A 22,787-nucleotide genomic window follows, 5' to 3' on the forward strand; every position below is an offset into this window, starting at 1 on the left:
CAGCCATTTTACGTGGCTACAGCATTATTTGGGGTAACGGACAAGCCGGGAGTGCAGGAGACGAAAGAGGCCGGTATTCTGGCCTTTGCGTCCCTGGTAGCCCAGCGGAGGATTTTGCTATTAGGGAAAGATGCGAAGCCCCCCCCCCCGTGTGGAAGCTTGGATCAATGATATGGCAGGGTTCATCAAGCTGGAGAGGATAAAGTTTGCCTTGCGAGGGTCTGTGCAAGGGTCCCTCAGGCGGTGGCAACCGTTCCTAGACTATCTCGCGGAGTGTTAGGAGGAGGTCAGCAGCAGCAGCAGCCCAGGGGCGGGGGTGGGGAGGGAGGGGGGGGGGGGTTCTTTTGGGGGGACGTTTGGGTGGGTGGGGGGGGCTTCCCTATTGGTGCTTTTAAATGTCGTATGGGGGGTTATTGTATATGGGGGAAATCCAATGTATAATTTTTGATTGTTGTGGTCTTGTTTCTTTCTTTTTGTTGGGGGGGGGTTTGTTGAAAATCTGTTGAAAAATCTGAATAAATATATTTAAAAAAATAAATAAATAATTGCTAAGTGGTGCACAACTGCATCTTGGCTTAGTTTCTTAACCAATATTCATGTCATTGATGTGGCGAAGTCTGCCCTATGTGTTCCACTGCTGATCTGGCTAAGATTTGGAACTCACACTTCTGGGTATTTAGTACAAATCTGTAGTTTTCCATTCTGGGACAGAGTATTAACTTTAGCTGTTAAATTGTTTTTGATGCTGTTGGTATATCATCATTTTGAATGAATTGTTCCGTCATTGAGTTAATTACATGTTTTATTCCCTGCTCGACGCAGCCACCTTATCCTTCCCCTCCAGTGGCCCCATTGCCAAAGAAGACGTACATGAAGACTGAAAAGGTGAACTATAACATGTATGAGGAGTATGAGGATGATCAGTATGTTGACTATGAGGGAGAGGAGGAGGAAGCGCCAGACGAGGAGGAGGAAGAGTATGATGATTTTGCCAAAGAGTTAAGCAAGTACAGGAAGGCAAAGGAGGCTTCTCAGCAACAGCACCAGCAGCAGCAGCACCAGCAGCAGGAGCAGCAGCAGCCCCACTTGCCCATGGGACACAACAGGGGGCGTGGAGCAACAGGTAAACTTGCAGAAGTGTGCTCCTTTCTTATCCTTCAGTTTTTTCCCTATTCTCCTGAGGCATTGACTTATATTGAGGAATTTTATCATGGACCCATTGGTCACTTCTCTTGGTTGATCATTCATTTGTGAGTCAAGACAGATGATTCGTAAGCTGTTCTTTTAAAAAAAATAAAATTTAGAGTACCCAATTCATTTTTTCCAATTAAGGGGCAATTTAGCGTGGCCAATCCACCTAACCTGCACATCTTTGGGTTGTGGGGGCGAAACCCACGCAGACACGGGGAGAATGTGGAAACTCCACACGGACAGTGACCCAGAGCCGGGATCGAACCTGGGACCTCTGTGCCGTGAGGCAACAATGCTAACCACTGTGCCACTGTGCTGCCACTTTGTAAGTTGTTCTACTGTCAGAACCTAACATTCAACCACTATTAACCTGTCCCCACTTTTGCCTTTTCCATCAGGGGTTATTGGCTGATAGTCAGCTGTGGAAGCATTCCTCTCCTTAGCGCAGGAGAGCTGAGATCAATTGCAGAACCTCAGTGTCCTCCCCCGCTCCCAATCTCTGTAAACTTTTTCCTCTTCTACGTTTCTCCAGTGCTGGCCTCCTGCACAGTCCCAGTTTCAGTAGAAAAATCAATTCTAAAAACAATATAATGCAGGGGGAATGGAGAAGGGAATGGTGTCGGTGATTTATGGAACGATTCTGGGAGAAGAGAAGGCACCGCTGGAGGGGATTAAGGCAAAGTCGGAGGAAAAGTTGGGAGGAGAGGGCATGGAGGGGTTGTGGTTTGAGGTGCTCCGGAGGGTGAATGCCTCAACTTTGTGTGCGAGGTTGGGGCTGATACAGCTGAAGGTGGTGTATAGAGCGCACCTCACAATGACGAGGGTGAGACGAATCTTTGAGGGGGTAGAGGATGTTTGTGAACGCTGCGGGGAAGGCCCCCACAAACCATTTTCATATGTTTTGGTCCTGTCCAAAGCTGGAGGGGTATTGGAGGAAGGTGGTCAGGGTAATTTTGAAGGTGGTACATGTCAGGCTTGAGCCGGGTCCTCTGGAGGCCATACTCGGGGTATCGGATCGGCCGGGGTTGGAAGCGGGTGCGGAGGCAGATGCTGTAGCCTTCGCCTCACTGATCGCCCCAAGGCGGATCCTGGTGGGGGTGGAGGTCAGTTTCTCCACCCTGCGCCCTTGCGTGGCGTGAGAGATCTGTTGGAGTTTTTAACACTTGAGAAGGTGAAGTTTGAGTTGAGGGGAAGGATGGAAGGGTTCTAAAATTCATGGGCTTTGTTTATTATGCACTTTCAAGAATTGGAAGACATCGAACATTAGGGGGGGGCGGTTGGATGGGGTGGGGGACGGGGTTGGACTGTTGGTGACTATGTATGGGTGGATGGTGGATTCCTGAATCATTTTCTTTAATGTTTGTTGTTTGTATTTAAAATGTTGAGGGTTGTTTGGGGGTTGGTGGGAGGAAGGAATTGTTGGCCAGGAGATTGACATTGTATTTGTTACCATTGATTGTTTGTTGGCGGATGTAAATTTGGATGAAAATGTGAAAAAGAAGGAGATTAAAAATATTATTAAAAATATAAATAAATAAAAAACAATATAAGGATGCACCTAAAAGTTAGGGATAAAGATTACTGATATAATTTTTGCTTCTGATTGCAACCATTACTATTCATTTGGTAATTTGTTCATATCTCATTGTGTTCTTTTCAATGCATTATTGTTCTGTTCTTTGATGTTCTGTCCTATTTTAATTCTAAATTTGATTATTTTTGCTTTCTATTTTTCACTGCAGGTCCTGGTAGAGGTGGAGGTAGAGGGCGTGGTATCCGAGGCAGAGGTGGCCGAGGAAGGGCCAGGGGACGGGGTGGAAGAGGAGGCAGAGGAGGCGCACATGGCCAAGGACACGAGTCGGGGCCAGGGCATGGACCACCAGACCATGGACCTCCTGGACATGGACCAGGGCATGGGCCCCCGGGACATGGTCCCCCAAGTCACGGGCCAGGACCAGGACATGGGCCCCCTCCATGCCATGGACCTCCTGGGCCAGGTCATGGCCCCCCTCCTGGCCCGGGACATGGACCTGGTCCTGGTCATGGACCACCAGGGCATGGGCCTGGTCCAGCATATGGATCCCCTGCGCATGGACCTGGTCCAGGACACGGACCACCAGGACATGGACCACCAGGACATATGATGGATCCCATGGATGCATGTGATGATGACTTTTATGACGATGATATGCAGGTAAGAGTAAAATCTGCAATTCTCTTTCTGAGTATTGAATTAATGCCTGATCTGCAGTTATTCCTAAATAGCTGAGGACTCTTGTATAGATAAAGAGTAAATTTTACAAAATCATATCACGGGAAACCATACATTGAACAAACATAAATTGTTGAAATACTGCATGTAAAAATACCTTTGTTCTAATTGTTATTTGTGTTATGCTCTTTTGCCTCCGTAACCAGCTAACAATGAACTCACTTAACCATTTTTCTCAGCTGCGATGGTACATACTTGAACATTAAGGCAGGCAGAGTTTGTCATCCTGCGCCACAACAACAGCTAAAGGAGGACAGTGAAGGCACTGACTTGCATGTGATGGTTCTGTAACTTCAGGCCATCTAAGCTATGTGTCACGTTGGTGGATTTGAATCCACAATTCTCCGTGGGCTGAGTACCAGATCTCACTAAACATTTCTCAGAAAGGTGGAGAAAATAATTGGCGGATCGATCACTCTTGAGCTTCCATTATGTGAGCAATTACACGGAAATATACACTAGCATACAATACTCCATAGAAACATACAGAGAAAATAGATGCAGGAGGAGGCCTTTCGGCCCTTCGAGCCTGCGCAGGAAATCCATATGCTGGACCAGGCCCATGCCCTGGTGGTCCATGACCAGGACCAGGTCCATGTCCCGGGCCAGGAGGGGGGCCATGACCCGGCCCAGGAGGTCCATGGCATGGAGGGGGCCCATGTCCTGGTCCTGGCCCGTGACTTGGGGGACCATGTCCCGGGGGCCCATGCCCTGGTCCATGTCCTGGAGGTCCATGGTCTGGTGGTCCATGCCTTGGCCCCGACTCGTGTCCTTGGCCATGTGCGCCTCCTCTGCCTCCTCTTCCACCCCGTCCCCTGGGACGAAGGTCATTATAATCATGGGTGATCATCAAGTTCAGTACCCTGATCCTGCCTTCCCCCCCATATCCTTTGATCCCTTTAGCCCCAAGAGCTATATCTAATTCCTTCTTGAAATTATACAACATTTGGGGCAGCACGGTGGCGCAATGGGTTAGCCCTGATGCCTCACGGCGCCGAGGTCCCAGGTTCGATCCCGGCTCTGGGTCACTGTCCGTGTGGAGTTTGCACATTATCCCATGTTTGCGTGGGTTTTGCCCCCACAACCTAAAGATGTGCAGGCTAGGTGGATTGGCCACGCTAAATTGCCCCTTAATTGGATAAAAATTAATTGGGTACTCTAAAATTAAAAAACAAAAAGAAATTACACAACGTTTTGGCCTCAACTACTTCCTGTGGGAGTGAATTCCACAGATTCACCACTCTCTGGGTGAAGACATTTCTCCTCACCTCAGTCCTAAAAGGTTTACCCCTTCTCCTCAAACTATGACCCCTTGTTCTGGACTCCCCCACCATCAGGAACATTCTTTTTGAATCTACCCTGTCTAATCCTGTTAGAATTTTATACGTTGCTCTGAGATCCCCTCTCACTCTTCTAAACTCCAATGAATATAACCCTAACCAACTTAGTCTCTCCTCATATGACAGTCTCGTCATCCCAGGAATCAGCCTGGTAAACATCCTGGAACTCCCTCCCTAACAGCACTGTGGGTGTACCTACATCTCTGGGACTGCAGCGGTTCAAGAAGGCAATTCCCCACCACCTTTTGAAGTGTAACTAGGGATGGGCAATAAATGCTGGCCTAACCAGCGACACCTACATCCCATAAATTAATTTAAAAAATTAAAAAAGCACGAACATCCTTCCTCAGATAAGGACACTAAAACTGCACACAATACTTCACCAATGCCCTATACTATTACAGTAAAACATCCCTATCCCTGTACTCAAACCCTCTCACTATGAAGGCCAACATACCATCTGCCTTCTTTACTGCCTGCTGTACCTGCACACTTACTTGATGCACGAGGACACCAAGGTCTCGCTGAGTATCTACACCTCTCTCAATTTACACACATTCAAATAATAATCTGCCTTCCTATTTTTACTACCGAGTGGATAACCTCACATTTATCTACATTATCCTGCATTTGCCATGCATGTGCCCACTCACTCAGCCTGTCCAAATCCCGCTAAAGAATCTCTGCATCCTCCTCACAGCTCACCTTCCATCCAACTTTGTATCATCTGCATATTTGGAGAAAATACATTTTATTGATTAGTTGTTTTATATAAAGAACAAAGAAAATTACGATGTGGAGATGCCGGCGGTGGACTGGGGTGAGCACAGTAAGAAGTCTTACAACACCAGGTTAAAGTCCAACAGGTTTGTTTCGATGTCACTAGCTTTCGGAGCGCTGCTCCTTCCTCAGGTGAATGAAGAGGTATATTCCAGAAACATATATATAGACAGATTCAAAGATGCCAGACAATGCTTGGAATACGAGCATTAGCAGGTGATTAAATCTTTACAGATCCAGAGATGGGGTCATTACAGAAAATTACAGCACAGGAACAGGCCCTCCCACCCTGCGCCGATCCAAATCCTTTATCTAAACTTGTCGCCTATTTTCCAAGGATCTACTTCCCTCTGTTCCCCGCCCGTTCATATATCTGTCTAGATGCATCTTAAATGATGCTATCGTGCCCGCCTCTACCACCTCCGCTGGCAAAGTGTTCCAGGCACCCACCACCTTCTGCGTAAAAAACTTTCCACTCACATCTCCCTTAAACTTTCCCCCTCTCACCTTGAAATCGTGACCTCCTTGTAATTGACACCCCCACTCTTGGAAAAAGCTTGTTGCTATCCACCCTGTCCATACCTCTCATAATTTTGTAGACCTCAATCAGGTCCCCCCCTCAACCTCCGTCTTTCCAACGAAAACAATCCTAATCTACTCAACCTTTCTTCATAGCTAGCACCCTCCATACCAGGCAACATCCTGGTGAACTTCCTCTGCACCCTCTCTAAAGCATCCACATCCTTCTGGTAATGTGGCGACCAGAACTGCACGCAGTATTCCAAATGTGACCTAACCAAAGTCCTATACAACTGTAACATGACCTGCTGACTCTTGTATTCAATACCCCGTCCGATGAAGGCAAGCATGCTGTATGCCTTCTTGACCACTCTATCGACCAGCGTTGCCACCTTCAGAGTACAATGGACCTGAACTCCCAGATCTCTCTGTACATCAATTTTCCCCAGAACTCTTCCATTGACCGTATAGTCTGCTCTTGAATTGGATCTTCCAAAATGCATCACCTCGCATTTGCCTGGATTGAACTCCATCTGCCATTTCTCTGCCCAACTCTCCAATCTATCTATATTTTGCTGTATTTTCTGACAGTCCCCCTCGCTATCTGCAACTCCACCAATCTTAGTATCATCTGCAAACTTGCTAATCAGACCACCTATACCTTTGTCCAGATCATTTATGTATATCACAAACAACAGTGGTCCGAGCATGGGTCCCTGTGGAACACCACTAGTCACCTTTCTCCATTTTGAGACACTACCTTCCACCACTACTCTCTGTCTCCTGTTGCCCAGCCAGTTCTTTATCCATCTAGCTAGTACACCCTGAACCCCATGCGACTTCACTTTTTCCATCAACCTGCCATGGAAAACTTTATCAAACGCCTTACTGAAGTCCACGTATATGACATCTACAGCGCTTCCCTCATCAATTAACTTTGTCACTTCCTCAAAGAATTCTATTAGGTTTGTAAGACATGACCTTCCCTGCACAAAACCATGCTGCCTATCACTGATGTCTATTTTCTTCCAAATGTGAATAGATCCTATCTCTCAGTATCTTCTCCAACAGTTTGCCTACCACTGACGTCAAGCTCACAGGTCTATAATTCTCTGGATTATCCCTGCTACCCTTCTTAAACAAAGGGACAACATTAGCAATTCTCCAGTCCTCCGGGACCTCACCCGTGCTCAAGGATGCTGCAAAGATATCTGTTAAGGCCCCAGCTATTTTGTCCATCGCTTCCCTCAATAACCTGGGATAGATCCCATCCGGACCTGGGGACTTGTCCACCTTAATGCCTTTTACAATACCCAAAACTTCCCCCTTCCTTATGCCGACTTGACCTAGAGTATTTAAACATCCATCCCTAACCTCAACATCTGTCATGTCCCTCTCCTTGGTGACTACCGATGCAAAGTACTCATTAAGAATCTCACCCATTTCCTCTGACTCCACGCATAAATTCCCTCTTTTGTCTTTGAATGGGCCAATCCTTTCTCTAGTTACCCTCTTGCTCCTTATATACGAATAAAAGGCTTTGGGATTTTCCTTAACCCTGTTAGCCAAAGATATTTCATGACCCCTTTTAGCCCTCTTTATTGCGCATCTGAGATTTGTCCTACTTTCCCGATATTCCTCCAAAGCTTCATCAGTTTTAAGTCGCCTAGATCTTATGTATGCTTCCTTTTTCATTTTAGCTAGTCTCAAAATTCCACCCGACATCCACGGTTCCCTAATCTTGCCATTTCTATCCCTCATTTTCACAGGGACATGTCTGTCCTGCACTCTAATCAGCCTTTCCTTAAAAGACTCCCACGTTTCAAATGTGGATTTGCCCTTAAACAGCTGCTCCCAATCCACATTCCCTAGCTCCTGCCGAATTTTGTTATACTTGGCATTTCCCCAATTTAGCACTCTTCCTTTAGGACCACTCTCGTCTTTGTCCATGAGTATTCTAAAACTTACGGAATTGTGATCACTATTCCCAAAGTAATCACCGATTGAAACTTCAACCACCTGGCCGGGATCATTCCCCAATACCAGGTCCAGTATGGCCCCTTCCCGAGTTGGACTATTTACATACTGCTCTAAAAAACTCTCCTGGATGCTCTTTTCAAATTCTGCTCCATCTACGCCTCCAACACTACATGAGTCCCATTCAATGTTGGGGAAGTTAAAATCTCCCATCACGACCACCCTATTGCTCCTACATTTTTCTATAATCTGTCTACATATTTGTACCTCTACTTCACACTCGCTTTTGGGAGGCCTGTAGTAAAGTCCCAACAATGTTACTGCACCCTTCCTATTTCTTAGCTCTACCCATATTGCCTCAGTGCTCGAATCCTCCAATGTGCCCTCCTTAATCACAGCTGTGATATAGTCTCTGACCAGTAATGCAACTCCTCCACCCCTTTTACCTCCCTCTCTATCCCTCCCGAAGCATCTATACCCTGGGATATTTAGTTGCCAATCTTGCCCTTCCCTCAACCAAGTCTCAGTAATACCAATGACATCATATTCCCAGGTACTAATCCTAGCCTTAAGTTCATCTGCCTTACCTGCTACACTTCTCGCATTGAAACAAATGCACCTCAGACCACCTGTCCCTTTGCGTTCATCATCTTTTCCCTGTCTACTCTTCCCCTTAGTCACAATGAGTTTATTACCTAGTACCTTACTGGCTTTAGTTGCTGCCTCTTTACTGACCTCTAACTTCCTAATCTGGTTCCCATCCACCTATCACATTATTTTAAAACCTTTTATATTGGCTGGTTAAAGACATCACTACTTCCCTCTGACCTCACGTAGCTGCATGCTACATGTAGCTGCAATACACAGAGGCACACACACACAGACATACGCACGCAAACACACAGACTGTTCGGACCTTTCCAGTTCAACTTACAGTACAGTACAGTTTTCCCTCAATCCTCTGAGTATACCCCCTTTAGCCATGCAACAGTAACATCTTGCCCATTGCAATTTTCTCAATTTTATTTCAGATTTCCAGCATCCGCAATATTTTGGTTTGATTTGACAAAACACATTCTGTGTTTCTGCATACCCTCAAATCTTCAGTGTTAGTTATTCTGCTCTCATGACTCATATTTAACAGCTTTCTTAGATATTTGTTCTAAAATGTTGACTCTTTGTACAGTGTATTTATTGGGGGTCAAGCTGTTGCACCAAATGTCCACCTGTCCAGTTGTCATCTTGGAGTTGGGTCATTTCCCAGGATTGCGATCCCACCTCCTGCTCGGCAGTACCCACCCATACTATCTTCATGGTGGGGCGGCAGGGGTGGGCTGATGTTGTAGTTGCTGCCTCTGGAAGCCAGGCTGAGACTGAGGTGGTCAGATGCTGTGGCGGGCTGGTTAAAAGACCACCCTCTTTCGGTGGGACATTGGTCCTGGAGATGAGCGTGAGACGTCCTAACTATCAAGCCCTACCTCTCTCGGTTGGCAACACCTTTTAAACTTATCTGTCAAATAGTTCCTACCTACAGACGGGGGATCCCCAATGGTTTACAGCATCTGTGAATTATGTTGCCTTCAAAAACCTCCAGGAGAAATGCGGGGTGTCCAAAATATCCACTCCTGGGATTGTGTTCTGCCTGTGTCGGGACAGGATAATCTAGGCTATTGACTGAAGAATAACCTCTTGCACCGTTCCACATCCCTTGGTAAACAGTGATTTCCTACAGCAGTCAGAAACATTTTCAATTTGACCAACTTTCCACTTGTTTCCGACAGCTATTTTTGCGAATTTAAGAACTTCCCTATATACACACTCATGACTTTTTCCATCAGTATTCAATTTCTGTGGGCAGCACGGTGGCGCAGTGGTTAGCACTGGCGCCGAGGTCCCAGGTTCGATCCCGGCTCTGGGTCACTGTCCGTGTGGAGTTTGCATATTCTCCCCGCGTTTGCGTGGATTGCGCCCCCTCAACCCAGAGATGTGCAGAGTAGGTGGATTGGCCACGCTAAATTACCCCTTAATTGGAAAAAATGAATTTGGTAATCTAAATTTACTTTTTTTGAAAGTCTTCATTTTCTGCCTATTACAGACGCTGAACAGCCCTTACACACTTGGGCACTGTCTTTGGTGTCAATATTTCTCATTGCTATGATCATGATGTTTTCTGTAACATTATTCGATAACAGAGTGTGAGGGAGAATAGGACACTGGGCGAGATTCCCTGTCCTCCCCGCGGTGTTTTTCTCGGTAACGGGGGGTGGCCCGCTGTTAGCACCCGCCACCCGCTGTTAGCACCCGCTGTTGGCACCCGCTGTTAGCACCCACTGTTGGCACCCGCTGTTAGCACCCGCCACCCGCTGTTAGCACCCGCTGTTGGCACCCACTGTTAGCACCCGCTGTTGGCACCCACTGTTGGCACCAACTGTTGGCACCCACTGTTGGCACCCGCTGTTAGCACCCGCTGTTGGCACCCGCTGTTAGCACCCGCTGTTAGCACCCGCTGTTGGCACCCGCTGTTGGCACCCACTGTTAGCACCCGCTGTTGGCACCCACTGTTGGCACCCACTGTTAGCACCCGCTGTTGGCACCCACTGTTGGCACCAACTGTTGGCACCCACTGTTGGCACCCGCTGTTAGCACCCGCTGTTGGCACCCGCTGTTAGCACCCGCTGTTAGCACCCGCTGTTGGCACCCGCTGTTGGCACCCGCTGTTGGTACCCGCTGGTGTGAACAGCCACTGTTTTAAAATGGGAGACGAGTCAAGCTGGGTCTTTTTTTGGTATCAGTGAACCATTGCAAATAATGGGCACGATTTTCCCACCGTGCGGAGTCGAGCCCGACGGGTGAATCGCGGGAGAGTTCCAAAATCTCGCGCGGGTCGCCTGACTCGCGCCACCCGTCTCATTTAAATATCTGGGCACTATTCACCCGGCGCCCGGAAGTTAATGTCACGCCTCCGGGGCCTCAATCAGGCACCGTTTAGCACTAGTTTCCACATTCGGAAACCAGGCTTGATGGCACCTCGGGAGGGGAGGGGGGCTTCTCGCAGGCCATTAGAGCCCCCAGATGGCCGGGGATAGGGCAGTCTAGTTGTGTCCTGGCCCTCCCCCGGTACCTGGGCACCCTGGCAATGCCACCCTGGCAATCAATGCCAGGATGCCCAGATGGTACTGCCTGGGTGTCCAGCTGGCTGTGCCAAGGTGCTGAAGTGCCAGGTTGGCACTGCCAAGGGTCAGGGCCTGGGGGAGGGGGAGACCACGCCCATGAAAGGGGGGGGTGAGTGGGAGTTGAGGAGGCTGTAGAAATGTTGGGGGCGGTGAAAGGGGAAGGGGTGTCTGAAAGCAGGGGGTCCTGAAAGGGGCTGTAGAAATCGGGCAGCCTTTCAAAATGGTGCCCCGACCTGTGAGGAGCCGGTTCCGCTGGCGAGCTCCCCAGTGCCAGAAAGTGTGGCCTCGGCGTGGAGATACTCCCCGAGGCCCCAAAAAAACGACTAAGTGGCGTTGAATAGCGGTGTCAATCTCAGCGCTGCAGCCATTGTGAAACATCAGCCAAATGGGTGTTTTTAAAGGGGATTTTTATGTCTGATCTCTGATTTACATATTTAAAATTTTGCTGATTGTGTTGAACATAGTGAACTCTTTCCCCCCATCCCATCCAAATGTTGTGTTTCTCCAGGACTTCAATGAAGATAGGCATCGGAGGAACATGCACGATATGGGACATCAGCAGTATGGGGAGAAGAAAGGGAAAGTACTCTGCAAGTTCTTCGTCGAGGGAAGATGCTCAAAGGTGAGGCAGTACAGTTAAACGTAATGGCACCTGTACCTCCTTTCACAGCTGAGCGGTCAGTTAATTCATGTTAAACCAGAAATGATGTATGAAATTGCAGTCTATTGACCAGATTCACAATAAGCTTACAGCCAAACTCCTCGGGCAGAATTTAATGGGAAACCTCTAAGGCCGGCGAGTTCCCCACCGCTATCAAACCACACGCAGTCACTTTTTTGACCCTGGGGAGTTTCTCACTTTCTATTAGCACTGGGGAGCTGAACTCAGAGATCAGGCCATCATTTTGAAAGGGTGCCCCGATCTCTGAGTGAGCTTGTGGGTCCCCCACACTCCCCACCCATGGACAACGTCATCCCCCACACACATGGGCACTACCGCACACACCCAAAGTGGAGACTGCCTGCTTTGGGGTCCTTGTGGGGACCCACTCGTCAGGGCCCCGCCCATTACCCCCCCCCCCCCCCACCCCACCCCAACCTCCCAGAGGCCCCAAATTACCATGCACCCCTCCACCCTTCAAACCCACCCTCCTTTCATGGGCATGGCCCCGTATCAGGCCCAGTCCCTTGGCAGTGTCCCCTGGCACCTGGGCACCCTTGCACTGCCATCCTGGCAGTCCTCCTGCCAGCTTGGTAGTGCCACCTGAGCAGTGCCAGGACAGCAGTGCCAACATGCCAGCTGGGCAGTGTCAAGGTGCCTACGTTCCAGGGAGATGGCCAGGGTTGCCGATGGTTCGGCAGACCTCCCGGGTGCCGTTCCTCCTGGTCCACGTTTGTGTGGACCAATACTGAATGACATCCGACTGCATCCTCTCTGGAGGGACAGTAGATCCTGGGAGGATTGTAGATCCTGGGAAGTTGGTAGATCCAGGGAGGACGGTAGATCCTGGGAGGATGGTAGATCCGGGGAGGATGGTAGATCCTGGGAGGCCGGTAGATCCTGGGAGGCCGGTAGATCCTGCAAGGCCGGTAGATCCTGGGAGGCCGGTAGATCCTGGGAGGCCGATAGATGCTGGGAGGCCGGTAGATCCTGGGAGGCTGGTAGATGCTAGGAGGACGGTAGATCCTGGGCGGGGCTGTTTAGCACAGGGCTAAATCGCTGGCTTTGAAAGCAGACAAAGACATTCCCGTAACAGCCTCACCGAACAGGCACCAGAATGTGGCGACTAGGGGCTTTTCACAGTAACTTCATTTGAAGCCTACTTGTGACAATAAGCGATTTTCATTTCATATCATTTCAGTAGACCCTGGGAGGCCGGTAGATCCTGGGAGGATGGTAGATCCTGGGCGGCCAGTAGATCCTGGGAGGATGGTAGATCCTGGGAGGACGGTAGATCCTGGGTGGCCGGTAGATCCTGGGAGGCCGATAGATCCTGGGAGGCCGGTAGATCCTGGGAGGATGGTAGATCCTGGGAGGACGGTAGATCCTGGGTGGCGAGTAGATCCTGGGAGGATAGCAGATCCTGGGAGGACAGTAGATCCTGGGAGGCCGGTAGATTAAGGGAGGCCGGTAGATCCTGGGGGGCCGGTAGAGCCTGGGCGGCCGATAGATCCTGGGAGGCCGGTAGATCCTGGGCGGCCAGTAGATCCTGGGAGGCCGGTAGATGCTGGGAGGACGGTAGATCCTGGGCGGGGCTGTTTAGCACAGGGCTAAATCGCTGGCTTTGAAAGCAGACCAAGACATTCCCGTAACAGCCTCCCCGAACAGGCGCCAGAATGTGGCGACTAGGGGCTTTTCACAGTAACTTAATTTGATGCCGACTTGTGCCAATAAGTGATATTCATTTCATATCATTTCAGTAGATCCTGGGCGGCCAGTAGATCCTGGGCGGCCAGTAGATCCTGGGTGGCCGGTCGATCCTGGGCGGCCAGTAGATCCTGGGCGGCCGGTAGATCCTGGGAGGCCGGTAGATCCTGGGAGGCCGATAGATCCTGGGTGGCCAGTAGATCCTGGGTGGCCGGTAGATCCTGGGTGGCCGGTCGATCCTGGGCGGCCAGTAGATCCTGGGAGGCCGGTAAATCCTGGGAGGCCGGTAGATCCTGGGAGGATGGTAGATCCTGGGTGGCCAGTAGATCCTGGGTGGCCAGTAGATCCTGGGAGGATGGTAGATCCTGGGTGGCCAGTTGATCCTGGGAGGATAGCAGATCCTGGGAGGATAGCAGATCCTGGGTGGCCGGTCGATCCTGGGAGGCCGGTAGATCCTGGGTGGCCAGTAGATCCTGGGAGGCCGGTAGATCCTGGGAGGATAGCAGATCCTGGGATAACAGTAGATCCTGGGTGGCCAGTAGATCCGGGGAGGCCGGTAGATCCTGGGAGGCCGGTAGATCCTGGGAGGCCGGTAGATCCTGGGTGGCCAGTAGATCCTGGGAGGATAGCAGATCCTGGGAGGACAGCAGATCCTGGGTGGCCAGTAGATCCTGGGAGGCCGGTAGATCCTGGGAGGCCGGTAGATCCTGGGAGGCCAGAGGATCCTGGGAGGCCGGTAGATCCTGGGAGGCCGGTAGATCCTGGGAGGCCGGTAGATCCTGGGAGGACGGTAGATCCTGGGAGGACGGTAGATCCTGGGAGGCCAGTGGATCATAAGACCATAAGACCATAAAACATAGGAGTGGAAGTAAGGCCATTCGGCCCATCAAGTCCACTCCACCATTCAATCATGGCTGATTTCAACTCCATTTACCTCTCCATAGCCCTTAATTCCTTGAGAAATCAATAATTTATCAACTTCTGTCTTAAAGACACTCAACGTCCCGGCCTCCACCGCCCTCTGTGGCAATGAATTCCACAGACCCACCACTCTCTGGCTGAAGAAATTTCTCCTCATCTCTGTTCTAAAGTGACTCCCTTTTATTCTAAGGCTGTGCCCCCGGGTCCTAGTCTCCCCTGCTAATGGAAACAACTTCCCTACATCCACCCTATCTAAGCCATTCATTATCTTGTAAGTTTCTATTAGATCTCCCCTCAACCTCCTAATCCCAGGATCCTCAGACGTTCATCGTATGTTAGGCCTACCATTCCTGGGATCATCCGTGTGAGTCTCCCCTGGACCCGCTCCAGTGCCAGTATGTCCTTCCTGAGGTGTGGGGCCCAAAATTGCTCACAGTATTCTAAATGGGGCCTAACTAATGCTTTATAAAGCTTCAGAAGTACATCCCTGCTTTTATATTCCAAGCCTTTTGAGATGAATGACAACATTGCATTTGCTTTTTAATTACGGACTCAACCTGCAAGTTTACCTTTAGAGAATCCTGGACTAGGACTCCCAAGTCCCTTTGCACTTCAGCATTATGAATTTTGTCACCGTTTAGAAAATAGTCCATGCCTCTATTCTTTTTTCCAAAGTGCAAAACCTCGCACTTGCCCACATTGAATTTCATCAGCCATTTCTTGGACCACTCTCCTAAACTGTCTAAATCTTTCTGCAGCCTCCCCACCTCCTCCATACTACCTGCCCCTCCACCTATCTTTGTATCATCGGCAAACTTAGCCAGAATGCCCCCAGTCCCGTCATCTAGATCGTTAATATATAAAGAGAACAGCTGTGGCCCCAACACTGAACCCTGCGGGACACCACTCGTCACCGGTTGCCATTCTGAAAAGGAACCTTTTATCCCAACTCTCTGCCTGCTGCCTGACAGCCAATCGTCAATCCATGTTCGTACCTTGCCTCGAATACCATGGGCCCTTATTTTACTCAGCAGTCTCCCGTGAGGCACCTTATCAAAGGCCTTTTGGAAGTCAAGATAGATAACATCCATTGGCTCTCCTTGGTCTAACCTATTTGTTATCTCTTCAAAGAACTCTAACAGGTTTGTCAGGCACGACCTCCCCTTACTAAATCCATGCTGACTTGTCCTAATCCGACCCTGCACTTCCAAGAATTTAGAAATCTCATCCTTAACAATGGATTCTGGAATCTTGCCAACAACCGAGGTTAGGCTAATTGGCCTATAATTTTCCATCTTTTTCCTTGTTCCCATCTTGAACAGGGGGGTTACAACAGCGATTTTCCAATCCTCTGGGACTTCCCCTGACTCCAGTGACTTTTGAAAGATCATAACTAACGCCTCCACTATTTCTTCAGCTACCTCTTAGAACTCTAGGATGTAGCCCATCTGGGCCCGGGGATTTATCAATTTTTAGACCTCTTAGTTTCTCTAACACTTTCTCCTTTGTGATGGCTACCATATTCAACTCTGCCCCCTGACTCTCCGGAATTGTTGGGAATCCTGGGAGGCCGGTAGATCCTGGGAGGCCGGTAGATCCTGGGAGGACGGTAGATCCTGGGAGGATGGTAGATCCTGGGAGGCCCGTAGATCCTGGTAGGACGGTAGATCCTGGGAGGCCGGTAGATCCTGGGAGGCCGGTAGATCCTGGGAGGATGGTAGATCCTGGTAGGACGGTAGATCCTGGGAGGCCGGTAGATCCTGGGAGGCCGGTAGATCCTGGGAGGCCGGTAGATCCTGGGAGGCCAGTAGATCCTGGGGGGACGGTAGATCCTGGGAGGCCGGTAGAACCTGGGGGGACGGTAGGTCCTGGGAGGCCGATAGAACCTGGGAGGCCAGTAGAACCTGGGGGGACGGTAGATCCTGGGAGGCCGGTAGATCCTGGGAGGCCGGTAGATCCTGGGAGGCCGGTAGATCCTGGGAGGCCAGTAGATCCTGGGGGGACGGTAGATCCTGGGAGGATGGTAGATCCTGGGAGGCCGGTAGATCCTGGTAGGACGGTAGATCCTGGGAGGATGGTAGATCCTGGGAGGCCGGTAGATCCTGGTTGGACGGTAGATCCTGGGAGGCCGGTAGATCCTGGGAGGCCGGTAGACCCTGGGAGGCCAGTAGATCCTGGGAGGCCGGTAGATCCTGGGAGGCCGGTAGATCCTGGGAGGCCAGTAGATCCTGGGGGGACGGTAGATCCTGGGAGGATGGTAGATCCTGGGAGGCCGGTAGATCCTGGTAGGACGGTAGATCCTGGGAGGATGGTAGATCCTGGGAGGCCGGTAGATCCTGGTTGGACGGTAGATCCTGGGAGGCCGGTAGATCCTGGGAGGCCAGTAGAACCTGGGGGGACGGTAGATCCTGGGAGGCCGGTAGATCCTGGGAGGCCGGTAGATCCTGGGAGGCCGGTAGATCCTGGGTGGCCAGTAGATCCTGGGGGGACGGTAGATCCTGGGAGGATGGTAGATCCTGGGAGGCCGGTAGATCCTGGTAGGACGGTAGATCCTGGGAGGCCGGTAGATCCTGGGAGGCCGGTAGATCCTGGGAGGCCGGTAGATCCCGGGTAAATGTGCCGAGGTGTAAACCCTACTTTGGCACACGCCGTTTGATCACACCCATCTTGGGCATGGTTCCGTTTCTGACGCCTCACGGGACCTGGGTAGATCCCGCTTGGCGTGAAGACTACCGGGAAGCCCGCGAGAGGCCTCTCCCGGCATCTACCAGTGCGTTCCGCTCGAGCGAGAGCGCAATGCGACCGATAGTTCGCACCCCTCATCTGTGTTCAGCGCTTGCAATAATGATTAGGAATTAAAACGCTATCTGAATATCCCCTCCATTCCCCGATACAGGTACAAATTATAACATCAGTGCCTCTGTCCATAATTGACTCAACACAGACTCGAAATGAACACATCAGCATATATTAACAAAGTTCACAGCAGGTGTGTCTGAATTCCACCGTTTTGAAATTCACTTGCACTCCCAAGTTTCCAATTTTAATTTATAACAGTGGGCATTCTTGTGCTTGTGTGCGGTGCAGGAATTTATGTTGTTAATATAATAGATTTGGGACTTCCACATCACTGAGCCTGAAACAGGACTGCCAGCCACAGGCGTGGACAGGGCACAGATCACTCAAGTGTATGTACAAATTTCATTTGCAAAATCTGTACAATAAATGCCCCGGTTTAATTGCTCGGAGTACTGAGCAACTACTCCCAAAACTTAATGTCTGGTTCGCACTCAAGGTGTGATAGCCTACAGAAACCTTTGCCAATACTTCAGGAACAGAGGCAAAGAAACAATCTCGCTGAATTGTGCACTAAACGATGAGATTTATTTGTACTGTGTTCTTCCTTCAGTTACGGATTCTTGAACCTGATGTAAAGATAGAAAATGGCAGTACTTGATTTTGGTTCTTATTTTAAGTTGCTTGCATCCTGCTGTGTTTCCTGTTGTAACCAAGTGGTTTAGGGCATTTGCTCATCAATCCCCATTAGTAGATGGATGGTCCACTGCTATCCAATACATCTGGTCCTCTTAACTTCCTCCTCTCTCCCCCCCCCCCCCCCCCCCCCCCCCCCACACACACTTTTCCCCTGTACGCCAGGTAGAGCTCAGTCCGAGAACAGTACTGAAATTATTCACACTCACCCATAATGTCCAAGTGCTGTTGGAACATTTCTATGGTTTCCCAGTGGTCTATCACTATGCATATTGGGCAGAGCTGTAGTTCTATTCGTGAACCTGATCCATCTGCATTGTCTACATTACTGAAGGTGTGAGTGGCACGGTAGCACAGTGGTTAGCATTGTTGCTTCACAGCACCAGGGTCCCGGGTTCGACCCCCGCTAGCTTAGTGCTAGCAAAATGCAAATCTTGTTCTTTTTTCCATCATTCAAATATTGACGTCAACCTCGTGGCTCTCCGCTGCACTTTGAATATCCCTCCACTGTCCGTGTGGAGTGTGCACATTCTCCCCGTGTCTGCATTGGCTCACCCCACAACCCAAAAAGATGTGCAGGGTAGGTGGGTTGGCCACGCTAAATTGCCCCTTAATTGGAATTGGGTAATTTATTTTTTAAATCTGGAATTGGAAGCTCGTCTCAGTAACAGTGACCGTGAAACTATCACAGAGTGTCGTTAAAGCCCACTTGGTTAATTCATGTCAGGGAGGAAATCTGCCGCTCTTACCCGGCCTGGCCTACACGTGACTCCAGACCAACAGCAATGCCCTCTGAAACGGCCTAGCAAACCACTCGGTGGTGCGAAGCCTTCAGGGAAAGTCTGTGAGGAGTCTGCACGTTCTCCCCGTGTCTGCGTGGTTTTCCTCCGGGTGCTCCGGTTTCCTCCCACAGTCCCAAAAGACGTACTGTTAGGTGAATTGGACATTCTGAATTCTCCCTCTGTGTACCCGAACAGGCGCCGGAACATGGTGACTTGGGGATTTTCACAGTAACTTCATTGCAGTGTTAATGTAAACCTACTTGTGACAATAAAGATTATTAATTTAAAAAGATTCCGAAGTATATAGAAATGAGTACCTCCTTTATCTGACCTGACAAGACTCTTGGCTTTTATATCTGACGTCAGCCAATGGCGTTTATCCTGATAATGCTTTGCCACATTTGTTTGTTTGCGCATGTTTTGTTCAAGTGGGAACGGTGAGAAAATGTTAACCGTCGTTTTGTTTTTCTCCTTCCGACAGGGAGACCAGTGCAATTTCAGCCACGATTTAGGACCACCCAGAAAGCGAGAGCTCTGCAGATTTTACTACAATGGATTCTGTGCGAAAGCAGAAAATTGTCTGTACATGCACAATATCCTTTCCTTGTGTTAGTTTTAATGGTAGTTCAGAGTGCCACACACCTGATCCACCGGCTATACAAATAATATTTTGGCAAAGCTTACGTTCTTGACTGCAGAATATGTCATCGAGGAGCAGAACTTTGCACACTTTTATTTCAGAATTCCAGCACTTTTGTTTTCTTCTCCACTTTCTCAAAAACTGGTTGCCGACAATTAAAATTCCGCATGCAAAGTGACCATTGCGATTTTTACTTTCAGCTACTGGTTTATGAAAAGATTACTGAGTTTTAACACTTGTGTGAACCATGTAGACATTGTGGTAATTGGGAGGGAGTACAGGAAAATTGTTTATTTTGGGAGTTTACATTTTAAATCATAAAGGTTAAGTTGAAATTTTAATTTTATAAATAGTCGCAATTGTATTTCATATACGTCCTGTAAGTGTAACTCCTAATTCTTGTTAACTTTTTTGTCACGCCTTTCAGCCATACTTCAGTCATGCCAATCCTAGCTATATTTAGTATACTTCAACTATGAGTCCCTCGGGCTTGTTTTAATATGTGCCCCTCTAAGCTTCATCTCACTCCACAAACATTCACTCCCTCTACCATTGGCGAACAGCGGCAGCCGTGTGGACCATCTACAAGATGCACTGCAGGGTCTTACAATGATTCATTAGGCAGCACTTTCCAAATTCAGGACCACTATCATCTAGAAAGACAGGGTCAGCAGCAGACACACGAGAACACCGCCAAATGGACGTTTCCCTCCAAGTCACTCACCATCCTGACTTGGAACTGTCGCCGCTCCTTCATTGTGGCTGGGTCAAAATCCTAGAACTCGCTCCCTAACAGCACAGCGGTTCAAGAAGGCAGCTTACCACCACCTTCTCAAAGGCAATTAAAGCTGTTTTGGCCAGCGAAGCCCGCATCCCATAAATGAATTTTTAAAAAAAATTGCCTCCCCATTTTCCCTTTGTACTGAAGTCTTTTAAAACTCTGAAACTTGGTGTTAGAATCATAGAATTTACAGTGCAGAAGGAGGCCATTTGCCCATCGAGTCTGCGCCGGCTCTTGGAAAGAGCACCCTACCCAAGGTCCACACCTCCACCCTATCCCCATAACCCAGTAACCCCACTCAACACTAAAGGCAATTTTGGACACTAAGGGCAATTGATCACGGCTAATCCACCTAACCCGCACATCTTTGGACTGTGGGAGGAAACCGGAGCATCCGGAGGAAACCCACGCAGACACGGGGAGGACGTGCAGACTCCGCACAGACTGACCCAAGCCGGGAATCGAACCTGGGACCCTGGAGCTGTGAAGCAATTGTGCTAACCACTGTGCTACCGTGCTGCCCTAGCTATTCAGCTTAGGTTCATTAGTTAGCTATTCAGTATTACTCAATTGACTTGATCTTTTCTTATGCTAGTTTCAGGCCGAGTGCCCTTGGCTGTTCAGCTCCAAACCGTATTGCAGTGATGCGGAGAGACAATACAGCATCCGAGTAAGGTCTAGATCTGACTCCCAGAGTCGCATGCTGTGAAATCACCATGGATTGGTCACCTGAGATGGCTCAGGTTTAGCACCACATGGGGCATGTCTCACCTGAGCTGCCAAATCAAGTTTGAAATGTTCTCAAACGTCCTTGAACTTTCTGCATACTCCATAAACTTGAGTGGAATTATTTTGTCTAGTTCTGAGAATACGCATGCTCCTCTCCAAATGTTTAGAGTTTACCATCCGTGGGTAGGTACGAATATATGAACAAAACTCCCCCTTGACTGCCACAGTTAAATTTAGAGATGGGCCTTATAATTCAGGCTGTGTCGCTGCAGAATAAACAGAATTAGTTCCTCAGCAAGGGGGGAAAAGACAGTTAGTTGGCCTGTGCATTATGTATTGATCCTTTGAGAAACTGCAAAAGTAATTGGTTGAGCTTTAATCGTGAGAGAAGTCTGTACCGCTTTCAGGAAAATCTATTGTCCTTAATATGCCTCACATGAATTTCCTTGTAAGTTCTTTCATACAACTGGAAATTGTTACCAGGGCGACGAGTGCAAATTCTCCCACAGACATCTCACCGAAGAAACCAGTGAGCTGCTGGACAAGGTAAAGCAAACGTTAGATTCCTTTCCCGGTTTCTCCCCTCTCGTCAGCGGTAACTTGGACTGGGGCGTGGCTGCACGATGGTGGAGGTCCTTCGGTCCCTTGCTTTAAGTGGTCACTTTCATCAGTTGTGATTCTATACCTTGCCTACAGATTATTCTTATCAAGGGGCAGGAAGGAGTACAGCTAGGGGCGGCACGGTGGCACAGTGGTTAGCATTGCTGCCTCACGGCGCCGAGGTCCCAGGTTCGATCTCGGCTCTGGGTCACTGTCCGTGTGAAGTTTGCACATTCTCCCCGTGTTTGCGTGGGTTTCGCCCCCACAACCCAAAGATGTGCAGGGTAGGTGGATTGGCCACGCTAAATTGCCCCTTAATTGGAAAAATGAATTGGGTACTCTAAATTTATTTTAAATAAAGGAGGGAGAACAACGAAGTGCAATCATGCTCTTGCTCAATATTCAGCAGAGGGGTAATGATGAGAGCAGGAATCCTGGCTCATTTGTGGCATCATTGCATCTTCCTAGATCAGCCCACAGCACAAACCCACGATTGAAGCAGGGAAATGCCTAATCTGCATTAATTGTTGTGAAAGGGTGCAGTGCATTTTTCCCCTCTATCTTTTTGGAAATAGCTCATTTTTAACCGTTCATTTCAGTTAGTGCACTATGACTTTCATACACTGTCAACTGAGACATGCTTCCTGCTGCAAGGAAATCGCTTGACTTAGAAACAGTTTACATTGGAGCCATTCTAGTCATAGTGACGTTGGGGTTTGATATGCTGTTTTATCTGCCCTACGTGCATTTCGGATTGACTTTGCTCATAGAGTCATATACGTTTACAACATGGAAACAGGCCCTTCGGCCCAGCTTGTCCTTGCCGCCCAGTTCCTGTCACTAAGTTAGTCCCACTTGCCCGCATTTGGCCCATATCCCTCTATACCCACCCTGCCCATGTAACTATCTAACTGTTTTTTAAAGGAAAAAATTGTACCCGCCTCTATCACTGCCTCAGGCAGCTCGTTCCAGACGCTCACTGCCCTCTGTGTGAAGAAATTTCCCCTCTGGTCTCCTTTGTATCTCTCTCCTTTCACCTTTAACCTATGCCCTCTAGTTCTAGACTTCTCTACATTTGGGAAAAGATGTTGACTATCTACCTTATTGATGCTCCTCATTATTTTATAGACCTCTGTAAGATCACCCCTAAGCCTCCTACGCTCCAGGGAAAAAGTCCCAGCCTATCCAGCCTCTCCTTATAACTCAGACCATCAAGTCCTGG

General features: G+C 49.1%; 1 protein-coding gene across 2 annotated transcripts in view; it reads left to right on the top strand.

The window, feature by feature from the left end:
* Nucleotides 1–22,787, top strand: part of zc3h4 (zinc finger CCCH-type containing 4) — a 74,857-nt gene that overhangs the window by 27,332 nt on the left and 24,738 nt on the right. For both annotated transcript variants that reach the window (XM_072490318.1, XM_072490319.1), the window contains exons 4-8: nucleotides 823–1,123; nucleotides 2,934–3,385; nucleotides 11,761–11,874; nucleotides 19,297–19,408; nucleotides 21,402–21,511. In XM_072490318.1, coding sequence (XP_072346419.1) covers nucleotides 823–1,123; nucleotides 2,934–3,385; nucleotides 11,761–11,874; nucleotides 19,297–19,408; nucleotides 21,402–21,511 — 1,089 coding nt within the window. The remainder of the gene's footprint in view (nucleotides 1–822; nucleotides 1,124–2,933; nucleotides 3,386–11,760; nucleotides 11,875–19,296; nucleotides 19,409–21,401; nucleotides 21,512–22,787) is intronic.

This window comes from Scyliorhinus torazame, chromosome 25 (genome assembly GCF_047496885.1).
Source record: "Scyliorhinus torazame isolate Kashiwa2021f chromosome 25, sScyTor2.1, whole genome shotgun sequence".
NCBI classification, from domain to species: Eukaryota; Metazoa; Chordata; class Chondrichthyes; order Carcharhiniformes; family Scyliorhinidae; genus Scyliorhinus; species Scyliorhinus torazame.